Below are 23,362 nucleotides of genomic sequence, written 5' to 3' on the forward strand. Positions count from 1 at the left end.
TCAGAGTTTTATGACCTCTGAATAATCTTATAATAAATTGTGAATTCATAGAAGAAACATTAATATATAACAAAAAGGAGAGGAAACGTACAAATTAACATTAAATTTTGAAAATGACTGAATAGTTATTCTTAATTTCGAAAATATTTGAATGATCATCATTGATCTACAGAAACTTGATAATCAATACTTTGAATACTGCATGATAAGCATCGTTCTTCTCTATAATAATACAAAAAAACGTAAAATACATGTATGCGTTTGGGTTTCACAATGTGTGTGTGTGTTTGTTCTTTTTTTTTTTTTTTGTTGATAAAAATTGTATTTTCACAATGTTTCATGTCAACATAATGATAGATAAGTGTTGTTATGTATCACAACAAAATGATCCGTATGTCCAACGCAATGATTTTGAGAGATGAGAGTGTATTAGATTGAAGTACTTGCTGTAACTTGTAAAATTGGTCTTATACTACTACATTACAATTTTGAGTTGAAGATATAGTAAAGTGCCTAGTATTTGAGTGGAACAGTAAATTTATACGTTTGTATTCGTAGTTGCAGCTATATATTGTAGGCGCGAGGTTGGTTGGTTGGTTGGTTGGTTTCAGTCATCATTACGAACGGTTTACCAAATAATACATTCTGCATTTTTTAGCCTTTCCATTATTAGAAAATAGCTGTAGGTGAACAATACAAATATAATAGGGGTTAAAAAAATACAAGTAACCCAGGCAAAAAAAAAACAAAAGGTCTAAATGGGCTTACTCATTGAAATTAAGCCCACATTAGGCCCAAACAATTCATATAGTCGTCTCATTCTCATAGATCATTCCACCCACTCGCCATTGTTTCCGTTGGAAGCTCTTTGAAAACACTCCTCCCTTCGAATTCTCCGTCCCTTTCTCTCTCACTAGATCGAATCGGCAATGGCTGCTTCCAGCTCCGTTTTCACAGCGTCCTCGTCGCGAAACCATGCGACTATCCCTCTTCATCAGTCACTATCTCCACCATTGCTCAGATCGAGCTCCGTCGCGTTTCGTCCCAAACGCCGATCCAGCTCGCTCGTCTTGTGCTCCACTGATGAATCAAAGAGCACCGCAGAGGAAAAAGAGATCCCAATTGAACTCAGTAATTTTCCACTCCATTGCATTCTGATTCACAAATCAAGTTTCAATTTTTTTTTTTTTAATTTCTAAAATCTTCAATCTTTTAAGGGTATGAGGCATTTCCAACGGTGATGGACATCAATAAGATACAAGAGATTTTGCCTCACAGGTGAACATTTTATGAGAACAGAAAAAATTTGTTCTTTTTTTTTTTTTTTTTTTTTGCAGCTGAAGTTTTTGTATTGCGATTTCTCAAATCTGAATCATTCCGATTTTTGGATTTTTGTTGTGTAGATTCCCGTTTCTGTTAGTGGATAGAGTGATAGAGTACACGGCTGGTGTATCTGCTGTAGCTATTAAGAACGTTACAATCAATGATAATTTCTTTCCTGGACATTTCCCTGAGAGGCCTATAATGCCTGGAGTTCTCATGGTTGAGGTGTTATTACATTGCCCCTCTTCGTACTCCAAAAGTTTCAGTCTTTTTTGCATACATGTACAGTTCAGGAGAAGCTATTTGAGCTTAGAAATCCCGGGTTGCTCTGATTCTTGTTTGCTGTAGAGAAGAATGATTTAGTTGATTAGTTTGTTTTGAATGGTGTGATTCTGGGGAAAGAGAATGAGGGTGAAGTTTGTGTTCCGTTCCGGTTGAAGTTCTCAACTTTTGATGGAGCTAAAGATGAATGCTTTAGTTTAAGTTTCAGTTTTAAGAAAGGGACTAGATTTGAGAATAAGATAAGCTGTTTAATAGGATATCTTGGATCACAGCTTTATATACTGTGATAAAACTAATAGTCTCTATCCCAAATGTATGTGGAATGAGTGATTAGGAGGCTCTCCATTGTATTGTTGTAGTTAATAAGAGCTACATATAGTTTGTCCGTAAAGTCATTCATTAGTTTCTGAGTTTTCCTGAGTTCAAAGTGGTGAAGTAGATGTTTTGTTTCGACAGGCCATGGCTCAGGTGGGAGGTATAGTGATGCTACAACCAGAAGTTGGTGGATCGAAAAGCAACTTCTTCTTTGCCGGAATCGACAAAGTCAGGTTCAGAAAGCCTGTGATTGCAGGTGACACTCTTGTGATGAGGATGACGCTTGTGAAGTTGCAGAAGCGGTTTGGGATAGCGAAAATGGAAGGGAAAGCATATGTAGGTAACTCTGTTGTATGTGAAGGAGAGTTCTTGATGGCTATGGGAAAAGAAGAGTGATCACATTCACGCCTTTGCTTCTTCTTCATACGGGCCTTTGTGGCTGCTAATTAGTCGTCACACCCTGATTTGAGTCTCATTTCTCCCTTCAATTTAAAGATGTTTGTCTGCATATTATGATTATATTAAAAAGGAACTTCAGTTTAGTAAGCTCAAGTTATTCTTGTTTTCAATGGTGACCATTTATATAGGTAGAGAATGAAGAGAACTCAAAAATTCAAGCATATGAATTGAGTTTACCAAATCAATTTTTTAACCATTCAAATCAACAGGGTGTAAAATATATTCTCAAATGAAACATAATAACCATTTTATAAAGCTATAATTTATTAAACCATCTCTTCAATTTATAGAATTGAAATAAGATGAAGAATGTTCTGATTCAGCAGCAAGATACCAATACATGAAAGATGACATTGATATTTGTAAACAAGAAAAGAAAGAAAAAAAAAAAACACTTACATTTTGAAAATGTAATTATTAATTAAAACATAGAAACCAAAGAAGAAGCTAAGAGGCAACAAATTTCAAATCTATTAACAGCCTTGCAATAATTAGAATTTGAAAAAAGTTCTCTCTCTCTATGAGAAGTCCTCTCTCTCAGGCACTACTATCAAGGAGAGACCAAAAGAAGTAATTGTTTCAAATTGATACAGATCTCACCTACCATAAACTACCTTAAACAAGCAATTCTTCTTTTATCCTATGGTTAATGTGATGGTGTCCCCTGTTTCCAACATACATGTTGGGTTCTTTCCTTCCCCTAGATCTAAGTCACATCAGTATTGTAGTCAAACCTCTTCCAACCCCCCCCCCCTTTAACTTTAACTTTGACTTTGAGACGGAAGAAGATCTGCAAAAAGTTCTTAAAAAAAGACCGTACCATTTTAACAAATGGACTTTCTCTCTTGAAAGATGGGAACTAAACTTTCAAGAAGATCTTTTAAACCGTGTTACCTTTTGGATAAAGATTAGAGGTCTCCCCCTTCGGTGTTGGGTGGATGAAGCCTTCAGAGGCATTGGTGAAACTCTTGGTCAGGTGATGGAGGTGGATGTCAATGATGCACGAGTACTGGTCTCGGTGGACGTCACAAAACCCCTGAAATTCGTTAAGAAGGTTGTTCTTAATAATGGAGACGAGATTTCCGTCTCTCTCACTTATGAGAAGCTATTTCGGTACGGTTTTACTTGTTCCATGATATCACATGAAGAAAGAGACTGTCCTCACCTTTCAGAGGACCAAAGAATCCTCAATAAAGAGAGAAGAGTCGCAGAGGCTGCCATTGGAGATCGTCGACCTGCATCCAACTACCAAAAAAATACTCGAAGGGGAACTGAGCTCAGAGATGCTGATAGCTCTCGTGATGCTGCCAATGGTCGTGTTAGACACCCCAGTACAAGATCCGAGTCTGGATCTGTAAGAGATCAAGCTTCACGACTACTTCAATAGGTTGCACCTCCACCTCGTCAGCAGGTGCGCCGTCACCTCCAGTACCCATCTGAGAAATCAAGGAGAGATGAGCACCGTTCCTCCATCTGGAGAAGAATAGAAAATGGAATCCCACATGACATTTCCCATCCTAGAGAGAACTCAACCCAATCATCCTCAGGCTCAAGAAAAAGAAGAATAGAAGCGACAAACAGAAAAGAGGCAGAGAATCTTAGACCTTACCGTCGCGAAGATGCGGAGAATCACTACTCCGCTTTCAGGAGAAGAGAGCCCCCGTTGAGAATTCGCTCACCAACGAGGGATGATCCCAGTCTTGAGAACTGGAGAAACTCTCGTTGTCCATCTCGCCATCAAGCAGTCCCAAACCAGTCAGATACCAACCTGCTAGACAAAGGGAAAGGGAAGATGATTGAACCTATGGACGATAATTGGTCAGACGATGATAGGAATGTAACAGATGATATCCCACCAAATTTTGAATTTGGTTCGGGATCCAGAACTATTGCTCCTCTCCCTAATGGCGATGAAGTACTTACTACAAGACGTAAAAGCTATCCTAGACAAGCATATGATGAACCCATGAATCTGGCGCCCATTGTGGATACAAACCAGAATCAAGATGATGGTGGGGAAGTGAACCAAGCTTGCGACGATGAGCAGCCTATCCCCGATCCAACATCACCTATTTCGGATTGGGAGAAACTCGCGGATCCGGGACCAGACCAGGATTTGACAGAAGAACAAATCAAGTTCATGAAGGATTTCGAAAAGGAGATGATCCTAGATGGGTTGTTAGAGGAAGATGACCTACTTGGGGAAGATTTGGAGGCTGAGCTGCAGAATGAAGCAATGAATCCGACAGAGGAGAGTCTGGAGAGAAGGGTAACAGATCCATTTGCCCCAATCAATTACCAATTAGATGTAGCTCCAGTTACGTCTCAATCTCCGACAAGTAAACGAATGGAGTCTCCGGCAAAAGGTCGTGGAAAGGGAACAAAGAAAGCTAATGGGCCGAAGAAAGATTTTTTAGGTCCATCTCAGAATGTTGGTTTAGTGGATCAAACTGCTAAGATCCCTAAGAGCCCAAAGGTGACTATGGCTGTTTCAAGGAAGATGAAAGCCTATCAGAAGACTTCACCTAAACACCGTGGAGTCCCGCCGAGAGCAGCCGTGAAAAGCAAAGGAACAAGTCAAGATAATGTTGTCCCTCACCCTGAGGAGGTAAAGGATCCCAAGAAGAAGAAAGCCTCTAGAACAAAGAAGCCATCAGATGGTCCGGAGGAGTCCCGTAACTCCCCCGAACCTCCAGCGTGAGACCATTGATTGCATACCGTCAAGGGGCGAGGGCTATTGTTAATCCTCGTTGACTAGTAGAAAAAGGAACTTCAGTTTAGTAAGCTCAAGTTATTCTTGTTTTCAATGGTGACCATTTATATAGGTAGAGAATGAAGAGAACTTAAAAATTCAAGCATATGAATTGAGTTTACCAAATCAATTTTTTAACCATTCAAATCAACAGGGTGTAAAATATATTCTCAAATGAAACATAATAACCATTTTATAAAGCTATAATTTATTAAACCATCTCTTCAATTTATAGAATTGAAATAAGATGAAGAATGTTCTGATTCAGCAGCAAGATACCAATACATGAAAGATGACATTGATATTTGTAAACAAGAAAAGAAAGAAAAAAAAAACACTTACATTTTGAAAATGTAATTATTAATTAAAACATAGAAACCAAAGAAGAAGCTAAGAGGCGGGTCTTGATCTCTTTATCACTTGTACAAGTGATAGTGATGACTGATCTCTTGATCACTTGTACTCGAGAATCATGTTGTTCTCAGGAGCAAGTCCAACACAAGCTCTGAGTACGTTCTCAAGCATTGCACGCTGCTTCGACAAAGCGTTCACAACTGGCGTGCCGGGAGGGACCTACATTCATTGAATGAAAGATATGTTAAGAACGTCGTTAGAATTCAGAAACGGCACGATGTTTGCTTTGTTTTGCATACCAGTGGTGCCTTTGAGAGGTAACTTAGGAGAGTAGCCACCGGATGGAAAGAATGGAACTTTCCCTGCAAGAAAAAAACCAACAAATCAAAATTTTAATCTAAGACTTAAATCTAACATTTTTCGGATAATCATTGAACTTTATATAACGATTTTGTAAACGATTAGAAACCTCATTTTCAGACTTGAACTGGATACGAGTAGTGAGCTCGGCAAGAAGAACAAGGTCCAAAATAATAGGAGCAGCTAAGAGAGAGTCTTCACAAGTGTTGTGCATCACAATTGTGTTAGTCCCTCCCATAAATATCTCTGATGTGTACTCGTCCATTGCTCTCTTGCTGTCCCCTACATACGGCACATACTGCAACACCAGCCAATAAATAGTACAGTTTAGTTTAATGTTCATTTGACACATTAAGAAAAGGATAGTTATGAATAATACTAGAAAAATTAATCACCTTAATGACCACAACGTGGTCAGGGTGTTCACCAGGCTCGTACAAGATGCCGTTGCTAGCTACCATATCATCCACGACATTGCTCTTCGATATCTCCTTTGACCGGAATGTTTGTGGCGCTGACAAGTTCATGCCGTCGTTGTTCCCAAGGTGGTTGTAGCTCACTATCGACGTCGGCTATATTTGTTCATACATATAGACAAATGCAATTAATTTCGTTTTGTAACGTTGTTTTCCAAAAAATAAATTTAATTAAAATACTTATTTATGATTACGTACTTTGATTCCGGCACCAACAAGGAAATCGACAAGGACAGACTTCATCTTGGTCTGACCACTCTTGAAGTCATCACCACCGATCAAGCAGTTTCTCTCGATGGCCAATTCAATAAGCCCTGTAATATATGCAAAATGTGATTTAACTATAGAAATCTGAACGTTACTAGATATTAAACTATAGTTTGATTTAATTTACCAGGGACAAAAGTGTTTTGTGGACTTCCATTGATGAAAGGAACGTTCTCAAGAACACAAGCAATGGCGTAAAGTGTAGAAGGAGAAATCTCAGCCTCATCCTTTTCCAGAGATGACATTAGATTCTCCGTCGTGTCGTTAAGACCAACCACCACATCGCTGTATCTTTCTGTGTTCGCGGTCCACAGTACCACCACTTTTTCCACCTTGCTTTTCTCTTTGAACTCCCTAATTATATAAAAATAACAATTCAATATTAAAAAAATAATAATTGATTTCCTACAACTAATGAAGCATGGGAACTTTATAGTAAAAAAATAAAATTTATCTTATCTAATTATCTAATGAACCATTATGTTTTTCTTTTTTTGTAAAAAAAAAAAAACCGTTATTGTTACCTGATGTCCTTGATGACTTGTTCGAGTTGTTGTTTCTTGGTGCCTTTGATCACGTGGTTGGCACGTGAACCTTGGTTAGCTGCGATAAAATCTGGGTTGAAGATTCCAGGGAGTGGAACCAAGTGTTCCATGAAGGGACGCAGCTGCTTTTGGAGGTCGATGTCTAGGACCTTGGCCCTTCCCATTGCGTCCGCTAAGTTCATGTCACTTATGTCCCATCCTCCAAACACAATTTCTTCTGGATTCACCTATCATTTTCATAACCCATTAATAAATTTTATTATTTATCTTTATTTCCTACTAATGTTCTCTAAAAAAAATAAATGTAATATAATTTTAATGTTAATGTAATTTTATACTAAGGGTGTAAATGGTTGCAGCGGTTGGAGCAGACAAATTCGTCTGCGAACTGCACTACTTTTTATTTACCATTCAACAAATGTAGTCCGTAGTGGTGCGGTCCAAATAAAGCAGAGACAAGACTGCATCAGACCAACTGCGGACCACTTTTGCATACAAATAGAGTTGGTCCGCAGCAGTCTATAGTCTGCCTTAAAAATTGGAGCGGTTCAGACCGCAGATAGATTTGGCCGCCCTAACCGCATTTACCATTCACATTCTAAATGCACACTCAATAGTTAACAGTAAAAAAAATGGTAAATTGTACCATGGGGAGAAGACTTTTGAAAGGAGCATAGATTTCTTCGCCATTGAATGACCCGACCCGGATAGAGGATGCTTGGGTTAATGATCCGAAGTAATTAGCTTGTTGCACTTTCTCCTTCGTGGCCCAGGATATTCCCCTGCCACCAAATATTTTGTTATTACACAAAAGAACAAAATCCGATTAAATAATTCACAACTTGCTCATTATTCAACAATCCAATTGCGGGAATCTGAATAAATTAGGACACTCAAGACTCAACTTTATTCCCTTTTGTAACAGTTTTATTATTATAACAAAACAATTAAGAAGAAGAAGAAGATGTTTCACTTACTCACGATTGGCGATAACACCAGCGGTAAGAGTAGAACCATTGTTGCCACCCCAACCTACGAGCATTACTCTGCCAAGAAAATAAAAATAGATAAAGCCAAAACATCATTAATCAAACAATAAAAGAAAAATCTACAAACAGTATGTAATATATATTTATTTAAAGGTGAAAAGATTTAAGAGAAGATGATGAGACAAACCCAAGTTTTGGAAGATGAGTGTCGGTCTTAAACTCATATTTCACGGTCTTTGGCTTCACAGTCCATTGAAACGCACCGTTTTTGCTCTCATGGACAAGCTCAGTGGTTTGGTAGTCGTACATTGAATGGATCTCATTCTCTGTGTACTTCACGTTCTGAGATTCAACCTTGAAGCTATCGATGAACATTTTTGCCTAAGGAAAAAAACTTGGAGAGAACTATGAGAGGGAGAGAGAGAGAGAGACTATGCAACTGGGGGGATTCTGAATGCATTGGGTGTGAGGCCAGGGTCGCGTTTTTATAGACAGGAGGGACATTAATGAAAATATTTTTGTTTGAGATTTATTTTACAGCTTACACAGGTTTATTATGACAAGTGTAGAAAATAGATTATATTACTTCAAATGGAGTCACTAATATATAAAGTTATTTGACTAGAAATTGAAGGTAATAAATACTCTATATGACAATATTTCTAACTACAATTTATGGGATTATGACTAGTGTTAAAAAAAAAAAAAGATTTCTTTCCATAAAATGTGTCCAAAATAGATATTGTACTAAATTACTGAAAAATGAATTAAAAACAAATCAAAGTTATTTGACTGTGATAAATTAAGAAATGAGGATATAAAAATGAAAGTCATTTTTAGTCAATATATCTAAAAATATAGAGATTGTATTAAGTGGGAGTTGCTGGTTTGAGATTTGAATAGAGTTTTAAAGATTTTAAATATTATGTAGAATCTATTGTTATTAGTTTGTGATTTATAAAAAGTCATTTAAAATCTTATATTGGATTCAAACTTTTGTAAAATCATTAAAAGTTTTGTGTTATTCAATTAAAATAGAAGAATTTAGAATTATTAATGAATTCAATTATTATGTTATTGGTTCATGATTTTAGACATTTTTTTTGCACAATAAAGTCATGGAAAAGATCATAAAAATACAGAGATTGGTTAGAGCACTTTACAAGATTTTAGAAAACTAATCAACAAAACTTTCTAACAATCTTAAACAATCTACAATAATTAACTTTTAATGGTTTTGTTGAACTATTCAAAAATAAAAAGTAAATAAGTTTTTAAGAAAAAGTTAGACTAGTCACTAGATTAGTGTATCCCATGATAGTCTATGGAAAAAAACAAAAAATGTCCAATGGTGCCGTATATACATAAGGCCCATATCAAAAGGCTTTCTAAGTAAATTTTCTGAAGCCCATCTAACTTTTGGGGATCTAACGCGCACGAGCGTGCGTGAACGGAGGAACACACACGTACGAGTATGATTTATAATAAAATTGAAACGTGTTTTTGTATACGTTTGATAGTTAGGTGAGTGTTGCTGACAAGTAACAACTAGTCCACCTGAACGTTAATTTTTTTAAAAAAAAATTCTTACCATATCTCGCAATTGGGCTCTATAGTTTTTATATACCACATGATTCACAACGGTTTTTTTTTTCTTTTTTTCCCTCTCTTAAACGACTTGTTATCTTCCTTCATATATTAATCCATAGCAGTAACAATACACAATTGGAGTCAGTTTTTTTTTTTTTTTTTTTTTAAATCCTTCTGCCAAACATGAGAACTTAGCAAATTGGAATAAAAGGAATAACCTAAAAACCTAGTCTTATCCAAATAATAGGCACACGGTGGGTCAGGGCCCAATTATGTATCCGTGTAGCGAATTTTCAGATATCGAATATAATTGGTTGTTTCATCGTAGTCTTTTTTTTTTTTTTTTGTCAACTCTTCGATAGTCTTCTTTTTTTTTTCCTCTTATCAAATATAGTGCTTAGTGCACTAGTTATTTGAATTTTTCCTTAAAATTTAGAAAATAGGAAAAAGTACGGGATGTAAATTGGAATGGCTACTAAAATCTTCAATTTGTATTTTACAAAAGAGGTAAACTAACACAAATACGTTTCATTATTAGGTTTCATTTCATATGTTTATCCTCGCAAGCCTTTTGCAATTACATTGCTTTTTGAGGCTATTGTTTACCTTTTAACCCAAAAAAATGTCTACTTGAGTCCATTGTAATTTACATTCTTACCAAAAAGAACATGTAGCGTACTAGTTTATACTAACGTCGTTGTCGTGTCAATGTGTCACCATCTGATTACACATTATATACACGATGCGAGGAAAAAATGTACACCATATACATATATATTTGTGCAACAAAATCTTGAGGGCGTTGACTTTGGTTGGACCCATGAAGTTCGAGGCACGCATATAGTGTCCACTCCACTTGGTCCGACCAAGACAAAGACATATCATGTATTGGCTATGGCCTAACCACTTCACTTTCAAAACCCATCACATGTTCCATCAATGGGCTATGATCTAAAAGTCTAACCAATAATATCAATCAATAAACCCTTTTAAGTACCAGAACATTTTGTAGTCGTGTTTATTTTGCTAAACCTAATAAAATATGTTCTCACTTGTGTTAACACAAAAATTTGTTTTCGCTTTCCATCATAACATGCGTAGATAAGAGAACTGTGTTTGAGGCTTCATTTCATTTTCACCTACCACGTCATTATCTTAAATAAAACTATTAAGATAAAAATTTTGAATTTTGATTTTTATGCTAAAAGATCGATACATAATTTTTATTAAAGAACATGAAGTGATCAAAATAAAATTTATCTGAAAATTTGATTATAAGTAATAATTACTAAAAATTTAAATTATTAATACTTATATTGGATTATGTATTGATACTCAAATCCATAATTGTTGGTATCTACTTCACTATATCTCGAAACTAAAATTTCGTGGGATGTCCTGAAATTTGGAAACGCTTGGAACGGATAATTAATTTAATTGTAGCTCACAAGATTTTGTACAACCCAGTCATTTTTTATCACATTAAACTGTGTGTGTGTGAGAGATGTTTTTTTTTTTCCTTTTGTAAAAGAAAACACTTTTTGTGCTTTTGGTTCTAATTAACAAAACAAAAAAGAGGCACCATGAGATTCCACTAACTCATGTGTATATAAACATTACAGAATCAGTCAATTCACTTCAGCATCCACACACTTTGAATGCTCAATCACAGTTTCTTCATAGTTAAACTTCCTCACAACGTCAAAAATCGAGAAGAAGATGAAAGAGAGAGATTCAGAGAGTTTTGAATCTCTCTCACATCAAGTTCTCCCAAACACTTCAAATGGTGAATCTCTCTCACATCAAGTTCTCCCAAACACTTCAAATGGTACACACATGATCCAGATGGCCAACTCAGGTTCATCTGCAGCCGCACAAGCCGGTCAAGACCAACCTGACCGGTCAAAGTGGCTGCTTGACTGTCCTGAACCACCCAGCCCGTGGCATGAGATCAAGAGCTATGTCAAAGGCTATTTCCTAAACAAAGCCAAAAGATTCAAGTCACTTCAAAAACAGCCTCTCCCAAAACGAATACTCTCTATCCTCCAAGCCGTTTTCCCAATCTTCGGTTGGTGCAGAAACTATAAACTCACCATGTTCAAGAACGACCTCATGGCTGGTTTAACCCTCGCTAGCCTCTGCATTCCTCAGGTACACAAACTTAAAAATAATATCTTGATCTATTTAGATCCCTTAGCTTCAAGAATTCTAAAATTCTAAAATTTTCTTCATAAAAAAAAAAAAAAAAAACTAAATTTCATTATTTTGTGTGCAGAGCATTGGTTATGCAACTCTTGCAAAGCTTGATCCTCAATATGGGCTATGTAAGTTTGTATTACATATTAAAATTTTATGAATTTTTGTTCTTTAAATAAAAATCACATTGAACGTTACATTAATTAACAGATACGAGTGTGGTACCACCATTGATATATGCATTGATGGGGACATCAAGAGAGATAGCTATCGGACCAGTGGCTGTAGTATCCCTTCTTATATCCTCAATGTTGCAGAAACTCATAGATCCAGAAATAGATCCCTTGGGATACAAGAAACTAGTCATAACCACAACCTTCTTCGCCGGGATCTTCCAAGCTTCTTTCGGGTTATTCAGATTAGGGTTTCTGGTTGATTTTCTGTCGCACGCAGCCATAGTAGGGTTCATGGGAGGTGCAGCCATTGTAATCGGACTCCAACAGCTCAAAGGTTTGCTTGGTATCACTAACTTCACCACCAACACCGACATTGTCTCTGTTCTTCGAGCTGTCTGGCGATCTTGTCAACAACAATGGAGCCCTCACACTTTCATCCTCGGGTGTTCCTTCCTCAGTTTTATCCTTATCACTCGCTTCATCGTAAGTGGTTCTTTTCGTTGATTCGTCTACCACTATATAAATTATAACGTTCTTTAAACCAATAAGCACTTACATATAATGTATTAGGATATATCTATTGTTTCAAACGCAAAATCAAACGTGTTAAGCGTGTATACTTTTATCTTAGAAACATCAATTTTTTTTTCTTTCTAAGAATTACTATTAAATTTGTGAACACAATTTTTGAAGATTTCTAGAGAAAGTGTTAGATAATGAACTGAAATTAATTAGCAATGAAATATATGTACGTATATTAGGGAAAGAAGAACAAGAAGTTATTTTGGCTACCGGCAATAGCTCCGTTGATCGCCGTGGTAGTGTCGACGATAATGGTGTTTCTGACTAAAGCGGACGAGCATGGGGTGAAGACGGTGAAGCACATCAAAGGAGGTCTTAATCCAATCTCCATTCACGATCTCGACTTTAATACTCCTCATCTCGGACAAATCGCTAAAATCGGTTTAATCATTGCCATTATTGCTTTAACCGTAAGTAGTTATAGGTAGCATTAACCCATTTCTTTTTTTTTTTCTACAATATTTTAAATTTTATCGTCTCATTACTTTTTATTTATTTTCAGGAGGCGATTGCGGTAGGGAGGTCGTTCGCTGGAATTAAAGGGTACAGACTCGATGGAAACAAAGAAATGATGGCCATTGGATTTTCGAATGTTATCGGTTCCTTCACATCTTGTTACGCTGCTACTGGTAATTAATTATTCATCTTATTAATATTATTATGTCATTTGCATATACATGGACCACTTTTTTGGTGGAATGTGAAATAAAAGTCATTTTTGGTGGAATGTCAATTTTTTTTCTTTCTGAATGAGATGATTACTGGTTTTGGAAACTCCTCTAATTTCTTAGTTAAAGATACATATACATTTCTACGAAACATCAAATCACGTCCACTTAATGGTGTCTAACAGTTTTAATTAAGTTATGTAATATAAACATGTAAATTATATATATGTTGTGAGTGACGATCTAAAGTATAACAATTTTGCAATTTAGGTTCATTCTCTCGGACAGCTGTGAACTTCGCGGCAGGATGTGAGACAGCAATGTCGAACATTGTAATGTCGGTTACGGTGTTTGTAGCACTCGAGTGCCTAACGAGGCTTCTCTACTATACTCCAATTGCCATCCTCGCTTCCATAATTCTCTCAGCACTTCCGGGATTAATTGACATCAATGAGGCCGTTCACATTTGGAAACTCGATAAATTTGACTTTCTTGCTCTCATTGGAGCTTTCATTGGTGTTTTATTTGCTTCGGTTGAGATTGGACTTCTTGTCGCGGTACGTGGTAGTAACGAAGATATAAACTTCATCAAAATAATCAGAATCATTTTGGTTATATATATGAAGAGATTAATAAATGATCGTGTGTTTATGTTTGCTAGGTGGTTATTTCATTTGCCAAAATCATACTCATCTCAGTTCGACCAGGGATTGAAACGCTCAGGAGAATGCCTGGAACCGATATTTTTGCAGATACTAATCAATATCCTATGACGGTTAAGACTCCTGGAGTATTGATTTTTCGAGTCAAGTCTGCGTTGTTGTGCTTCGCTAATGCCAGTTCCATCGAGGAAAGGTATAGTATACTAACGTTCTTTTATACATACGACATGCATACCAATTCACTACAATGTTTAAGAATTTGATATGTATGTATATACATTTGTTTAATTAGAATAAATGTGTTTTGATTGTCTATAGGATTATGGGATGTGTCAATGAGGAGGAAGAAGAAGAAAACATAAAGAGCAATGCCAAGAGAAAGATCCTCTTTGTAGTCCTTGATATGTCAAGTAAGTGGACTCACAAGGATAATGCAAATTATAAAGTATTTGTATAGCTCACCAAAAATGATCCGATAGATGAAATTCATTTATTTTACTACTCACCTGAAGTCATCTGTTATTTTTTTTGGGTTGAAATATCGAGATAGCCACCAAAAAAAAAAAAAAAAAAAAAAAAAAAAGATTTGAAACTGTAGTTTTTTATTACTTTTATGTTTTGTTCAGTATTTCTCAGAACAATTTATTGATAGATTTGATAAACGTCGATACATCGGGGATTACTGCTTTGGCGGAGCTCCATAACAATCTAACGCAGGCTGGTGTTGAGGTAATTAGTTTACATTCTAACAAGTTAATCCGTCGTTATCTCTTTAAAACGACAAAAGATATATCATTTTTTCTTTTCTTTTGCAGCTAGTAATCGTGAACCCGAAATGGGAAGTGATCCACAAGCTGAATCAAGCAAGGTTCGTAAGCAAAATCGGGGGCAAAGTTTACATGACAATCGAAGAAGCTCTTGATGCTTGCTTTGGATTAAAAGTTTAAAAAATAGTTTTCTTAATATAACATACATATATATATATATATATATGTGCGTGTTACCGGATAATATTGCATGTGAGTTTTATGTCAGTACTTGTAGTTTAAATTATGTTAGGTCTGCATGATGATCGATGTTGTATAATTATTTAGTACGTATGTGTAATATTGTAGTGTGCCTTGGTACGTAAGCTCGGTCGTGATTAAATAAGTCATGCAAACTATTGTATCATGACGATCGAAGGGTGTGTGTAACAAAACTTGGAAATAATGTATATATTTATATGTACGTTTGATATATATTGCTGTTTTGTATGATGATTAAAAATGTTATTGAGTGAGAATTATATTTGGTATCCTCTCTTATAAAACGTGATTCCGTAATTAAAAATTTCGTGTTGAAATTCTAGAAACCGAATGTTCAAAAACACATGTCTAGGTACAATGTATCTAAATCCGTTGAACAAAAGTAACTTACGTACTTGGTGAATCAATTTAAGTGGAAGGACTTTAGAGCGTACTAATTAGTATTAGACTACTGAACATCACTTGGAAAAGTCAAGAGTGAGAAGCTATATTGGGAGGGTTAATGATGTCTCCCAATTTTAAATAGTTAATCCCACTTTTTTAACTTTTAATTATTGAAGTTAATGGGCACCACTGTTTCAATTCACGATCTTTTCTTGATTTTTTTTTTTTCACAGCTTCAATATATGCGTCTAGGTTCACTGAATCTGATAAAACTTAGAGGATAAAGTTGCTTTGCTGAGGTCTATGTTAACTCATTACACTCTATTTAAATTATGAAAAAACTGTTATTGATTGTATGCTTTGAAACACTAATTAACGATTCTCAAAAAAATAACACTTGAAGTTGCGTTTGTGGTCCAATGCATATTTCCTTTTTCGGTCAATATGTCGGTATGGTGGTGCTAACTCCTACGACATAAATATGGATGTCATGGACCTAACTCTTAAAAACTTTTATCATGGTGCTTAATTTTTTTTTTCTTCCATAAATCCAATTAAGAACTTTACTAGTATTTGAAGAGAATGATTTCGGAGGGATATATAAATATGCTGTCCAATTTTAATGACATTTTTTGTTATTTAAATAATACGAACATGATCACTATCTGTTTATATTTGACTGTTTGTGAGAAGATTTTGGTTAATCAAAAAAATTTCTAAGTACGCAGGCTTTCTGAACTATTTTTTCTTTTAAAATAACTAAATTGTATCAACGTTATATTGCTAATAGTTTGGTACCGTTGATTGTGTGTTTTTAGTTTTTTTTTTCTTCTAATTTAAGAAGGTTATAAATGACAATGAGTGTGAGTGGGTGATCGATGATTCGGTAATAGAAAGCATTGGACGAAGTTGGTCAACACTTTTGTCAATTATTTGCATTTTTTTGTTCTTTTGCTTCTCCCACGTGTGACATTTACATCTTCAAATAAATTTTGCTGTTATTATTTCCGTCAAACTAGTCCTGTATAATCATCACTAACATAACGGCGATGATTCTGAAATGACCTATATTGATGATACTCACGATTATTAATACTACGAGACTACGATTCTGTTTCACAAACTTATAAGCATTTGTTATCGCTATACGAACTGAACTATCTTTAGTGTTAAGTTAATAACAATGAGCTCTGACTTCTATCACTAAAACCCAAAAAGATAAGTTAGTTAGTTGAAGCTTATATTTGTTTGACAAAAAAGAGTGTTGAAGCTTATATGGACTCTAGGCCCATATAAAATGTAGAGTTAGACCATTTAGTGGAAAAGACCGATGCTAACAAATGGGCTTCAAGTCTTAAACCAAACACATAATTCCTTTTATTTATTTATTTTTAAACTAACACATAAGTTCCTTTTTTTTTTTTTTTGGGCCAAACAGTAACCACATAATCCTATACTTTCTGATGAGATCATTTTTCTTGGGGTTAAAAGTTGTATATAATTTTATTTCCAAATAATTTGATTATGAAATATCTTGTATCGATTTATTAAATTTAAAATCTAATATTATAACTAAATACTAATTAATACATTAAAATCATATTAATTTGGGCATATACACTCTAAAAATAATAAATTAAATTGGAAAATTTTGTTGAAAAAATGGTCTTTACAATATAGACAAAATAATCCACATGTCTATAACACGTCACAATTAGACAAAAGAATCCACATGTCTTTACAAAAGAAAAACACAAGAAGCATATAAAAGGAAAGTATATATTTTTACAAATTCAAAGATAAAAAATTAAGGGTGTGTATTCAACTTGACATTTTAAGTGATTTGTGTAAAAGTTATAAATTTTATGTTATTCAATCATGGATTTTAAAAAGTCTCATGAAATACACTGTTGTTCAACTGATGATTTAAAAATCTACTTTGAAATCCATTGTTATTCAAAACAGTTTGTGGATTTGGATTTTAATATGTTTTAGGGATTCTGGAGGATTTTGGAGGATTTGTTTAGTTAAAATACACAAATACAAATCTCATGGTTTTAGGTGGGATTTGAAATAATTTTACCATAAATCATATCAATTCTCCTAAAATCTATCAAAATTTCAAATTTTCTAAATTCCATCAAATCTTCCAAAATTATTGTTTCAATACACAGCTAAGTTAGACAAAGATTACACCCCTAACTTAGACAAAGATGGGATAACATTGACAATATTGCAAATTAGGAAACTAACGAGATTTCCCTAAATAAATTCTTGTAAATGCGATCAAAAAGTGTAAGGGGTCCGCGTCTGTGTGTTCTACGAAATCGCATCCGTCCACGTGTCATTTTATACATCTGGACCGTAATATTCATTCTCCTTCGTCAACATTTGAAGACTTGACTTTTTCTCTTGCCGTTGAAGCAAGTGAGAAGAACCAAATCCCCCCGTGTTCGATCTCGCTGCGGTGAGTGACGATGAAGTCGGAGACTTTAACATTAGTTCTAGTGTATCTCGCCGGAATCATGGAAAGAGCCGACGAGTCTTTGCTTCCAGGAGTTTATAAAGAAGTAGGAGATGCACTACACGTAGATCCCACAGCTCTTGGAACACTAACTCTGTTCCGGTCTATAGTTCAGTCTTCTTGTTACCCTTTAGCCGCTTACTTGTCTTCTAGACATAACCGAGCTCACGTCATCGCTCTCGGCGCTTTCCTATGGGCCACTGCTACGTTCCTTGTCGCCGTCTTCACCACTTTCTTACAGGTTTGGACTTCTTCTTTACCTTTTTGCCCTGTTCTAAGTAAACTGGAATCAGATCTATTGAATTTTGGAATCTGTTGATCTGGGTAGCAAAAAGTGTGGAGCTTGATTAGGAAAGGTTTCAGTTTAGGCGAATTAGACATTGGTTTGAATGGCTGGATAATGTTGAGACAATCAAAGATCGATGCTTTTTCTGGTTTGATATTGAGATTCATTTGTTCTAATGGGAAGAAGAAGACATGAAAACTTAGTCTGTGTTCTTGTGTTCTTCAGGGGATTGCTTGGTTGGAAAGTGAAATTTTGGATTTTACATTTTTGCTATTATGCTTGCTTGTTGAAACTAGGTGGCAGTATCAAGAGGCTTGAACGGGATAGGGCTGGCCATTGTGACACCCGCGATTCTGTCACTAGTCGCTGACTCAACTGAAGAAGGTAACCGTGGCGTGGCATTTGGATGGCTAGGACTTACTTCAAATATTGGTTCTATACTTGGCAATGTCTGTTCTATACTCTTAGCCTCCAAATCTTTCAATGGCATCGCTGGCTGGAGAGTTGCCTTCTTCTTGGTAGGATTTGTAAGCGTGATAGTCAGTATCTTGGTCCGCCTCTTCGCCAGTGATCCTCATCACAGCGACAAGAAAATCACAAAACTTGACAAAGACAAACCTTTCTGGTCAGACATAAGTGATCTATTGAGAGAGGCCAAGATGGTTATAAGAATTCCATCTTTCCAAATCTTTGTTGCTCAGGGGGTTTCTGGTTGCTTCCCCTGGTCAGCTTTGGCTTTTGCACCATTGTGGCTAGAACTCATCGGTTTCTCCCACAAAACAACCGCGGTTCTAATAACTCTCTTTACCGTTTCTTGCTCCATCGGAGGTTTATTTGGTGGATACATGGGAGATTCTCTTGCCAAGAAGTTCCCAAATGCCGGTAGGATCATCTTATCTCAGATAAGCTCTGCTTCGGCGATTCCTTTAGCTGCGATTTTGCTTATCGGATTACCTGATGATCCTTCCACGGCCTTTAGCCACGGTCTAGTTATTGTCATCATGGGATTATGCATGTCATGGAACGCTGCAGCTACAAACGGGTAAGTTTAATACATATATTTTTCAGTCTTCTTGATTTTTTTTTTGGTTAACCTATAATTAATCTTGGAAGAATCTGCTTGAAATGGTTTTATACAGTCCGATATTTGCAGAGATTGTTCCGGAGAGAGCACGAACAAGCATCTACGCGTTAGACAAATCATTCGAGTCAATGTTAGCTTCTTTTGCTCCTCCTATCGTAGGGATGCTTGCTCAGAACATCTATGGATATAAACCGATCCTTGAAGGATCGTCAAGCTCGATCAAGGTTGAAACAGACAGAGAGAACGCAGCATCGCTAGCTAAAGCACTCTACACATCGATCGGGATCCCAATGCTGATATGTACCACAATCTACTCGTTCCTATACTGCACATACCCGAGGGACCGAGACAGGGCGAAAATGCATGCCTTGATCGAGTCAGAGATGCAGCAACTCAATGAAGAAGAAGAGGATGAGATCGAAGTGAAATGTCTCGGAGGAGAGGAACATGATGAGACTTATCTGCTGAAGCAGCATCAGAGTGAGAGTGTCAGATGATATGGGTTATTGTACAATAGGGTTCCATACTTCAATGATAGGAAAATGGGGTGATTGGTTAAAATTTTTGTAAAAGAAAAGCACTGAAGTGTAATATACCGGTAGATAACAAACATTACAAGAACAGAGTGAAAGGAAAAAATTACTGATTTTCTTTTTTTTTTTTGGCTCTTGGAAGGAAATATATTTAATGAGTGTTGATTGAATGATACATATCTCGCTTTCTTAATTCCAAAGATCAATTCATAAATGCGGAGTATTAATTTGGTAAAAACATCAGACATAAGTGAAATTAAACCGGACATAAACCGGGTTCCGACAGAACAAAGAGAAAGAGGTAGGGGCGCGTCAGTATATTGGAATTATTTCGATATTTGGGTTCTGATAATTCACTTTACTCTTCTTTCTTTCCCAAACTTTTATACGCAAGAGAGAAGATCCATCTCATCTCTCTCTCTCTCTCTCTCTCTCTCTACGTTGTTGTCACTTCCTATGTCGAATCGTGGCCTAAATGCAGCTGTACGATTCTTCAATTCATCGTAAAGATCGAAGAAGTAGCAGTAGTAATCTACTGTTTTTGTAGGGTTACTTTGCCAATTTCCTAATTTTAGGTATCTTTTTTTTTTCTTCTTCTTAGCCTTTTCTCTCTCAGTCAAAATAAATTCAGCAACCAAAGAAAAAAATAGGAAAAAGTTTCTCTTTTTGTTGCTTGTAACGTATACGAGAGACTTGCGTTAGTTAATGGGTATCTCAAAGATTCATGCTTTCATTATAATCCTCTACTGGGTCTGGGTTCTTACACCAAATTGAGCTGATTTGAAGTGTTTCAGAACTCAGATCTTAGTGGCTTTTACACATCAAGAAGCTCCATTGTTTTGATATGCGTTGTTGTCCTCTTGTCCCCAGAGATCTAATTGATTAGAGTAATGTTGTCTTTTAGTTGCGAAATCAATTTGGTTTTATGAAAATTTCCAAGATGTTTTTTTTTTTGTCGATTCTAGTTGTCTCTTTGTTTCCCTCTATGATTTTTCAAAAATTAGGACCACTCGATTTCGCCTTTCGTTTTCAGGATTTTACTTGGCAAGTAGATAGATACATATTAATTTATTTGTTCATTAGCTACTCTACTCCTATAGTTGTTTTTGGTTATTATAATTGAAAAAAAAAATGTTCTTGTTACATATTTTCAGCTAATGATATTGTTATTGGTATTTGGTGTTATGTAGATTAATCGATTGATAGCAACATTGAAGAAGAGGCGTACACAAGTTTTGGTTGTCAATGGATAAAGCTTCTTCACAAGAGTGTCCTTATCCAGGATGTTTCTTCTGTGTAATGAAAGAAGGCAACCCGAGTAAACGAAGATCATGCATTCTCAAATTCTTTCGAGATCTTCCTTCTCAAGACGATGATGGTCAAGTTCTTCCCATTAGTGGTCTCTGGAACACTGCAATGGCTCATCCTAACGATCCTGAGTTCATTGAGCTTGGAATCTTTGAGTGTATGTCTGCTTTGATATGGAAAGGACTTAAAAACCGGCGTTGGCTATCTCATGACCAGAACATATACATTCCTTATTACGCTGCTCACATTATAGGGTCTTACACTATGAATATGGAAGAGTTTGCTGAGAGAAGTGTAGAAGCTGGAGTGATTGCTCCACTTGTTGAGCTTTTAAGAGGTAGGCTTACTTGGGTTGAACAAAGAGTTGCGGTTCGTGCTTTAGGGCATTTAGCTACTTATCCTAGTACTTTCCCTGCTGTTGCCAATCATGGGGAGATCCTTGAGCTTGCTATACAGTTGGCTATGAGCTCTTTGGAAATAGTTTATTCTCATTTTTACCAGTATCCGGATCGAAGGTTGAGTTACCATTGTGATCTGCTTACACGAGGCATGGGAGGTGTTGAGATGGAGTCAAGAAAAGCTGAGGAATGGGCTAGCCAGTTGCAGTGTTGGTCTCTTCAGCTCATTAACTGTTTCGCCTTTAAACCAGAGTTTCTTCCCACTCTGTGCAAACCTGAGTTTCTAGTCAATCTTCCGGTTATGTGGGGTGGACTTGTTAATGAGAACTCTCCGGCTGGTATTGGTTTGCTTAGAACAATCTGTCAGCATAAACTTGGCCGTGGACCTGTCTCTGCGTGTCCAGGAATGATTGAGGCTTTGTGTAACATTGCTCGTTCTTCTGATGATTGGCAGTATATGGCGATCGAGTGTCTTCTTTGGTTGCTTCAAGATCCTAATACATCTCACAAAGTAATCGACAAAGCAGTGCCTACGCTTGTTGATCTTGCAGAGATCACAAACTTGGGTGATCACAAGAAACTTGGAGATTCCATTGTGAGCGTTCTTCAAGAATGCAGCTCCATGGGTAACCGTTCAAGGGAATTGATCGAAGAGACAGTAAGTTCCAGACAAAGGCTTAAATGGGAGAAGAGTATGCCTAAAGAGGATCTTCATATCAAACAAGCAGCAGCGTTAGTGGTCAAACTCGAAGGAAACTCTCTTTTTTCTTCAGGAGATATCGCGGGTGCAGCAGAGAAGTACTCGGAAGCTTTGTCTCTATGTCCAATGAGGTCAAAGAAGGAAAGAGTAGTGTTGTATAGCAATAGAGCTCAGTGCCATCTCTTGTTGCAACAGCCTTTGGTTGCTATAAGCGACGCCACACGTGCGCTTTGCTCGCACAATCCTGTTAACCGCCATGCTAAGAGTCTTTGGAGAAGAGCTCAGGCTTATGATATGTTAGGTTTAGCTAAAGAGAGTTTGTTGGACGCTATCTTGTTCATCAACGAGTGTTCTCAGTCGAATGACCCGGATCTCTCCATGAGACAGAACAAGGTTCCTGATTACGCGGAGAGGTTGGTAAAGAAGCAGATGCGAGCAGCTTGGTTGTTTAAAGAAGCAGCGTTGAAGCATGGAGGTGTGCATAGGAAAGGTGAAGAGAGAGAAGTGTATGGAAATGAAACCGATGATTCGGAATGGGAAACAGCGAGTGAGAGCGATATTGGAGACGATGGAAGAGATCACATGGGACTTGATGATGAGGAAGAAGAGGAAGATGAAGGCCATGGAGAGAAGTGGAAGAACCGGGATAAATCGAGTGAGAAAACTTCAGCCAAAGGTGAGATTTTTACCAGTTTACTTGCATGATTATATAATGATCAACTTAAGTTAATAGTTGTTGGTGCTAAAGTCAATGAATTTGTTTAGGTATGAGGCATGGATATAGCATAAAGCTAGCAGAAGATGAAATCTGAAGCATTGGAAACAACGGATCAAACAAGATTCGGTAAAAGAAGTTGAGAAGAAGAGAGAAGTCATTGTATGGGTTTAATTTAGTCTTGTTACAAGCAAGAAGCTTGCTTTTTCATGGAAATCGTAAGTTCTCTTTTTCTTTTTTCTTCCTTTTCTTTATTTAGTTTTGCGTGATTGTAGAATTTGTGGTAAATTAAATTTGATCCATTTGAGGAGTAAAAAAAGAAAGGAACAAATGTTTTGTTTTACAGTTTTTTTTTTTTTTTTTTTTTTTTTTTTTTTTTTTGTGTGTGGTGTATTATGTACTTTAT

General features: G+C 36.4%; 5 protein-coding genes across 9 annotated transcripts; 4 read left to right on the forward strand and 1 right to left on the reverse strand.

The window, feature by feature from the left end:
• Positions 1-833: 833 nt before the first annotated feature.
• Positions 834-2,472, forward strand: LOC104735024 (uncharacterized). Its single transcript, XM_010454738.3, has 4 exons — positions 834-1,131; positions 1,218-1,278; positions 1,404-1,548; positions 2,062-2,472. Exons 1-4 carry the CDS (start codon positions 930-932, stop codon positions 2,314-2,316), a joined length of 663 nt encoding a protein of 220 aa, XP_010453040.1. The 5' UTR covers positions 834-929; the 3' UTR covers positions 2,317-2,472.
• Positions 2,473-5,322: 2,850 nt separating this feature from the next.
• On the reverse strand, positions 5,323-9,009 carry LOC104735025 (putative inositol 3-phosphate synthase isozyme 3). The gene is made up of 10 exons (XM_010454739.3): positions 8,310-9,009; positions 8,111-8,179; positions 7,780-7,915; positions 7,113-7,360; positions 6,716-6,942; positions 6,520-6,635; positions 6,241-6,417; positions 5,955-6,143; positions 5,785-5,847; positions 5,323-5,704 (listed from the first exon to the last, which is right to left on the reverse strand). Exons 1-10 carry the CDS (start codon positions 8,495-8,497, stop codon positions 5,585-5,587), a joined length of 1,533 nt encoding a protein of 510 aa, XP_010453041.2. The 5' UTR covers positions 8,498-9,009; the 3' UTR covers positions 5,323-5,584.
• Positions 9,010-11,142: 2,133 nt separating this feature from the next.
• On the forward strand, positions 11,143-15,237 carry LOC104735026 (sulfate transporter 2.1). The gene is made up of 10 exons (XM_010454740.3): positions 11,143-11,863; positions 11,988-12,036; positions 12,119-12,567; positions 12,846-13,076; positions 13,169-13,295; positions 13,605-13,891; positions 13,996-14,189; positions 14,315-14,406; positions 14,649-14,725; positions 14,812-15,237. Exons 1-10 carry the CDS (start codon positions 11,432-11,434, stop codon positions 14,941-14,943), a joined length of 2,070 nt encoding a protein of 689 aa, XP_010453042.2. The 5' UTR covers positions 11,143-11,431; the 3' UTR covers positions 14,944-15,237.
• Positions 15,238-17,705: 2,468 nt separating this feature from the next.
• Positions 17,706-20,005, forward strand: LOC104735027 (uncharacterized). Of its 2 annotated transcripts, none has more exons than XM_010454741.2 (3): positions 17,706-18,173; positions 18,515-19,260; positions 19,358-20,005. In XM_010454741.2, exons 1-3 carry the CDS (start codon positions 17,886-17,888, stop codon positions 19,797-19,799), a joined length of 1,476 nt encoding a protein of 491 aa, XP_010453043.1. In that variant the 5' UTR covers positions 17,706-17,885; the 3' UTR covers positions 19,800-20,005. The 2 variants fall into 2 exon arrangements, with proteins under 2 accessions (XP_010453043.1, XP_087336363.1); XM_087480237.1 differs by having other exon boundaries at positions 17,795-18,173; positions 19,372-20,005.
• A 147-nt stretch (positions 20,006-20,152) lies between these two features.
• Positions 20,153-23,279, forward strand: LOC104735028 (uncharacterized). Of its 4 annotated transcripts, none has more exons than XM_010454742.3 (3): positions 20,153-20,410; positions 21,026-22,917; positions 23,007-23,279. In XM_010454742.3, exons 2-3 carry the CDS (start codon positions 21,081-21,083, stop codon positions 23,051-23,053), a joined length of 1,884 nt encoding a protein of 627 aa, XP_010453044.1. In that variant the 5' UTR covers positions 20,153-20,410; positions 21,026-21,080; the 3' UTR covers positions 23,054-23,279. The 4 variants fall into 4 exon arrangements, with proteins under 4 accessions (XP_010453044.1, XP_087337241.1, XP_010453046.1 ...); XM_087481115.1 differs by having other exon boundaries at positions 20,213-20,318; XM_010454744.3 differs by having other exon boundaries at positions 20,399-20,544.
• Positions 23,280-23,362: the final 83 nt, after the last annotated feature.

The sequence above is a fragment of the Camelina sativa genome, chromosome 13 (assembly GCF_030686135.1).
Source record: "Camelina sativa cultivar CO46 ecotype springtype chromosome 13, ASM3068613v1".
NCBI classification, from domain to species: Eukaryota; Viridiplantae; Streptophyta; class Magnoliopsida; order Brassicales; family Brassicaceae; genus Camelina; species Camelina sativa.

What these genes read in the sequence shown, in the direction of transcription:
- LOC104735025 (XM_010454739.3), bottom strand. Translation starts at nt 8,497, where the DNA reads ATGTTCATCGATAGCTTCAAGGTTGAATCTCAGAACGTGAAGTACACA. An exon ending in ACTCATCTTCCAAAACTTGG is followed by an intron (nt 8,180 to 8,309) that starts GTTTGTCTCATC and finishes TTTTCTTGGCAG; the next exon opens with AGTAATGCTCGTAGGTTGGG. An exon ending in ACCACGTTGTGGTCATTAAG is followed by an intron (nt 6,144 to 6,240) that starts GTGATTAATTTT and finishes CTGGTGTTGCAG; the next exon opens with TATGTGCCGTATGTAGGGGA.
- LOC104735027 (XM_010454741.2), top strand. Translation starts at nt 17,886, where the DNA reads ATGAAGTCGGAGACTTTAACATTAGTTCTAGTGTATCTCGCCGGAATC. An exon ending in TCTTCACCACTTTCTTACAG is followed by an intron (nt 18,174 to 18,514) that starts GTTTGGACTTCT and finishes TGTTGAAACTAG; the next exon opens with GTGGCAGTATCAAGAGGCTT. An exon ending in AACGCTGCAGCTACAAACGG is followed by an intron (nt 19,261 to 19,357) that starts GTAAGTTTAATA and finishes GGTTTTATACAG; the next exon opens with TCCGATATTTGCAGAGATTG.
- LOC104735026 (XM_010454740.3), top strand. Translation starts at nt 11,432, where the DNA reads ATGAAAGAGAGAGATTCAGAGAGTTTTGAATCTCTCTCACATCAAGTT. An exon ending in TTGCCATTATTGCTTTAACC is followed by an intron (nt 13,077 to 13,168) that starts GTAAGTAGTTAT and finishes ATTTATTTTCAG; the next exon opens with GAGGCGATTGCGGTAGGGAG. An exon ending in AGATTGGACTTCTTGTCGCG is followed by an intron (nt 13,892 to 13,995) that starts GTACGTGGTAGT and finishes TATGTTTGCTAG; the next exon opens with GTGGTTATTTCATTTGCCAA.
- LOC104735024 (XM_010454738.3), top strand. Translation starts at nt 930, where the DNA reads ATGGCTGCTTCCAGCTCCGTTTTCACAGCGTCCTCGTCGCGAAACCAT. An exon ending in CAAGAGATTTTGCCTCACAG is followed by an intron (nt 1,279 to 1,403) that starts GTGAACATTTTA and finishes TTTGTTGTGTAG; the next exon opens with ATTCCCGTTTCTGTTAGTGG. An exon ending in CTGGAGTTCTCATGGTTGAG is followed by an intron (nt 1,549 to 2,061) that starts GTGTTATTACAT and finishes TTGTTTCGACAG; the next exon opens with GCCATGGCTCAGGTGGGAGG.
- LOC104735028 (XM_010454742.3), top strand. Translation starts at nt 21,081, where the DNA reads ATGGATAAAGCTTCTTCACAAGAGTGTCCTTATCCAGGATGTTTCTTC. An exon ending in TGAGAAAACTTCAGCCAAAG is followed by an intron (nt 22,918 to 23,006) that starts GTGAGATTTTTA and finishes GAATTTGTTTAG; the next exon opens with GTATGAGGCATGGATATAGC.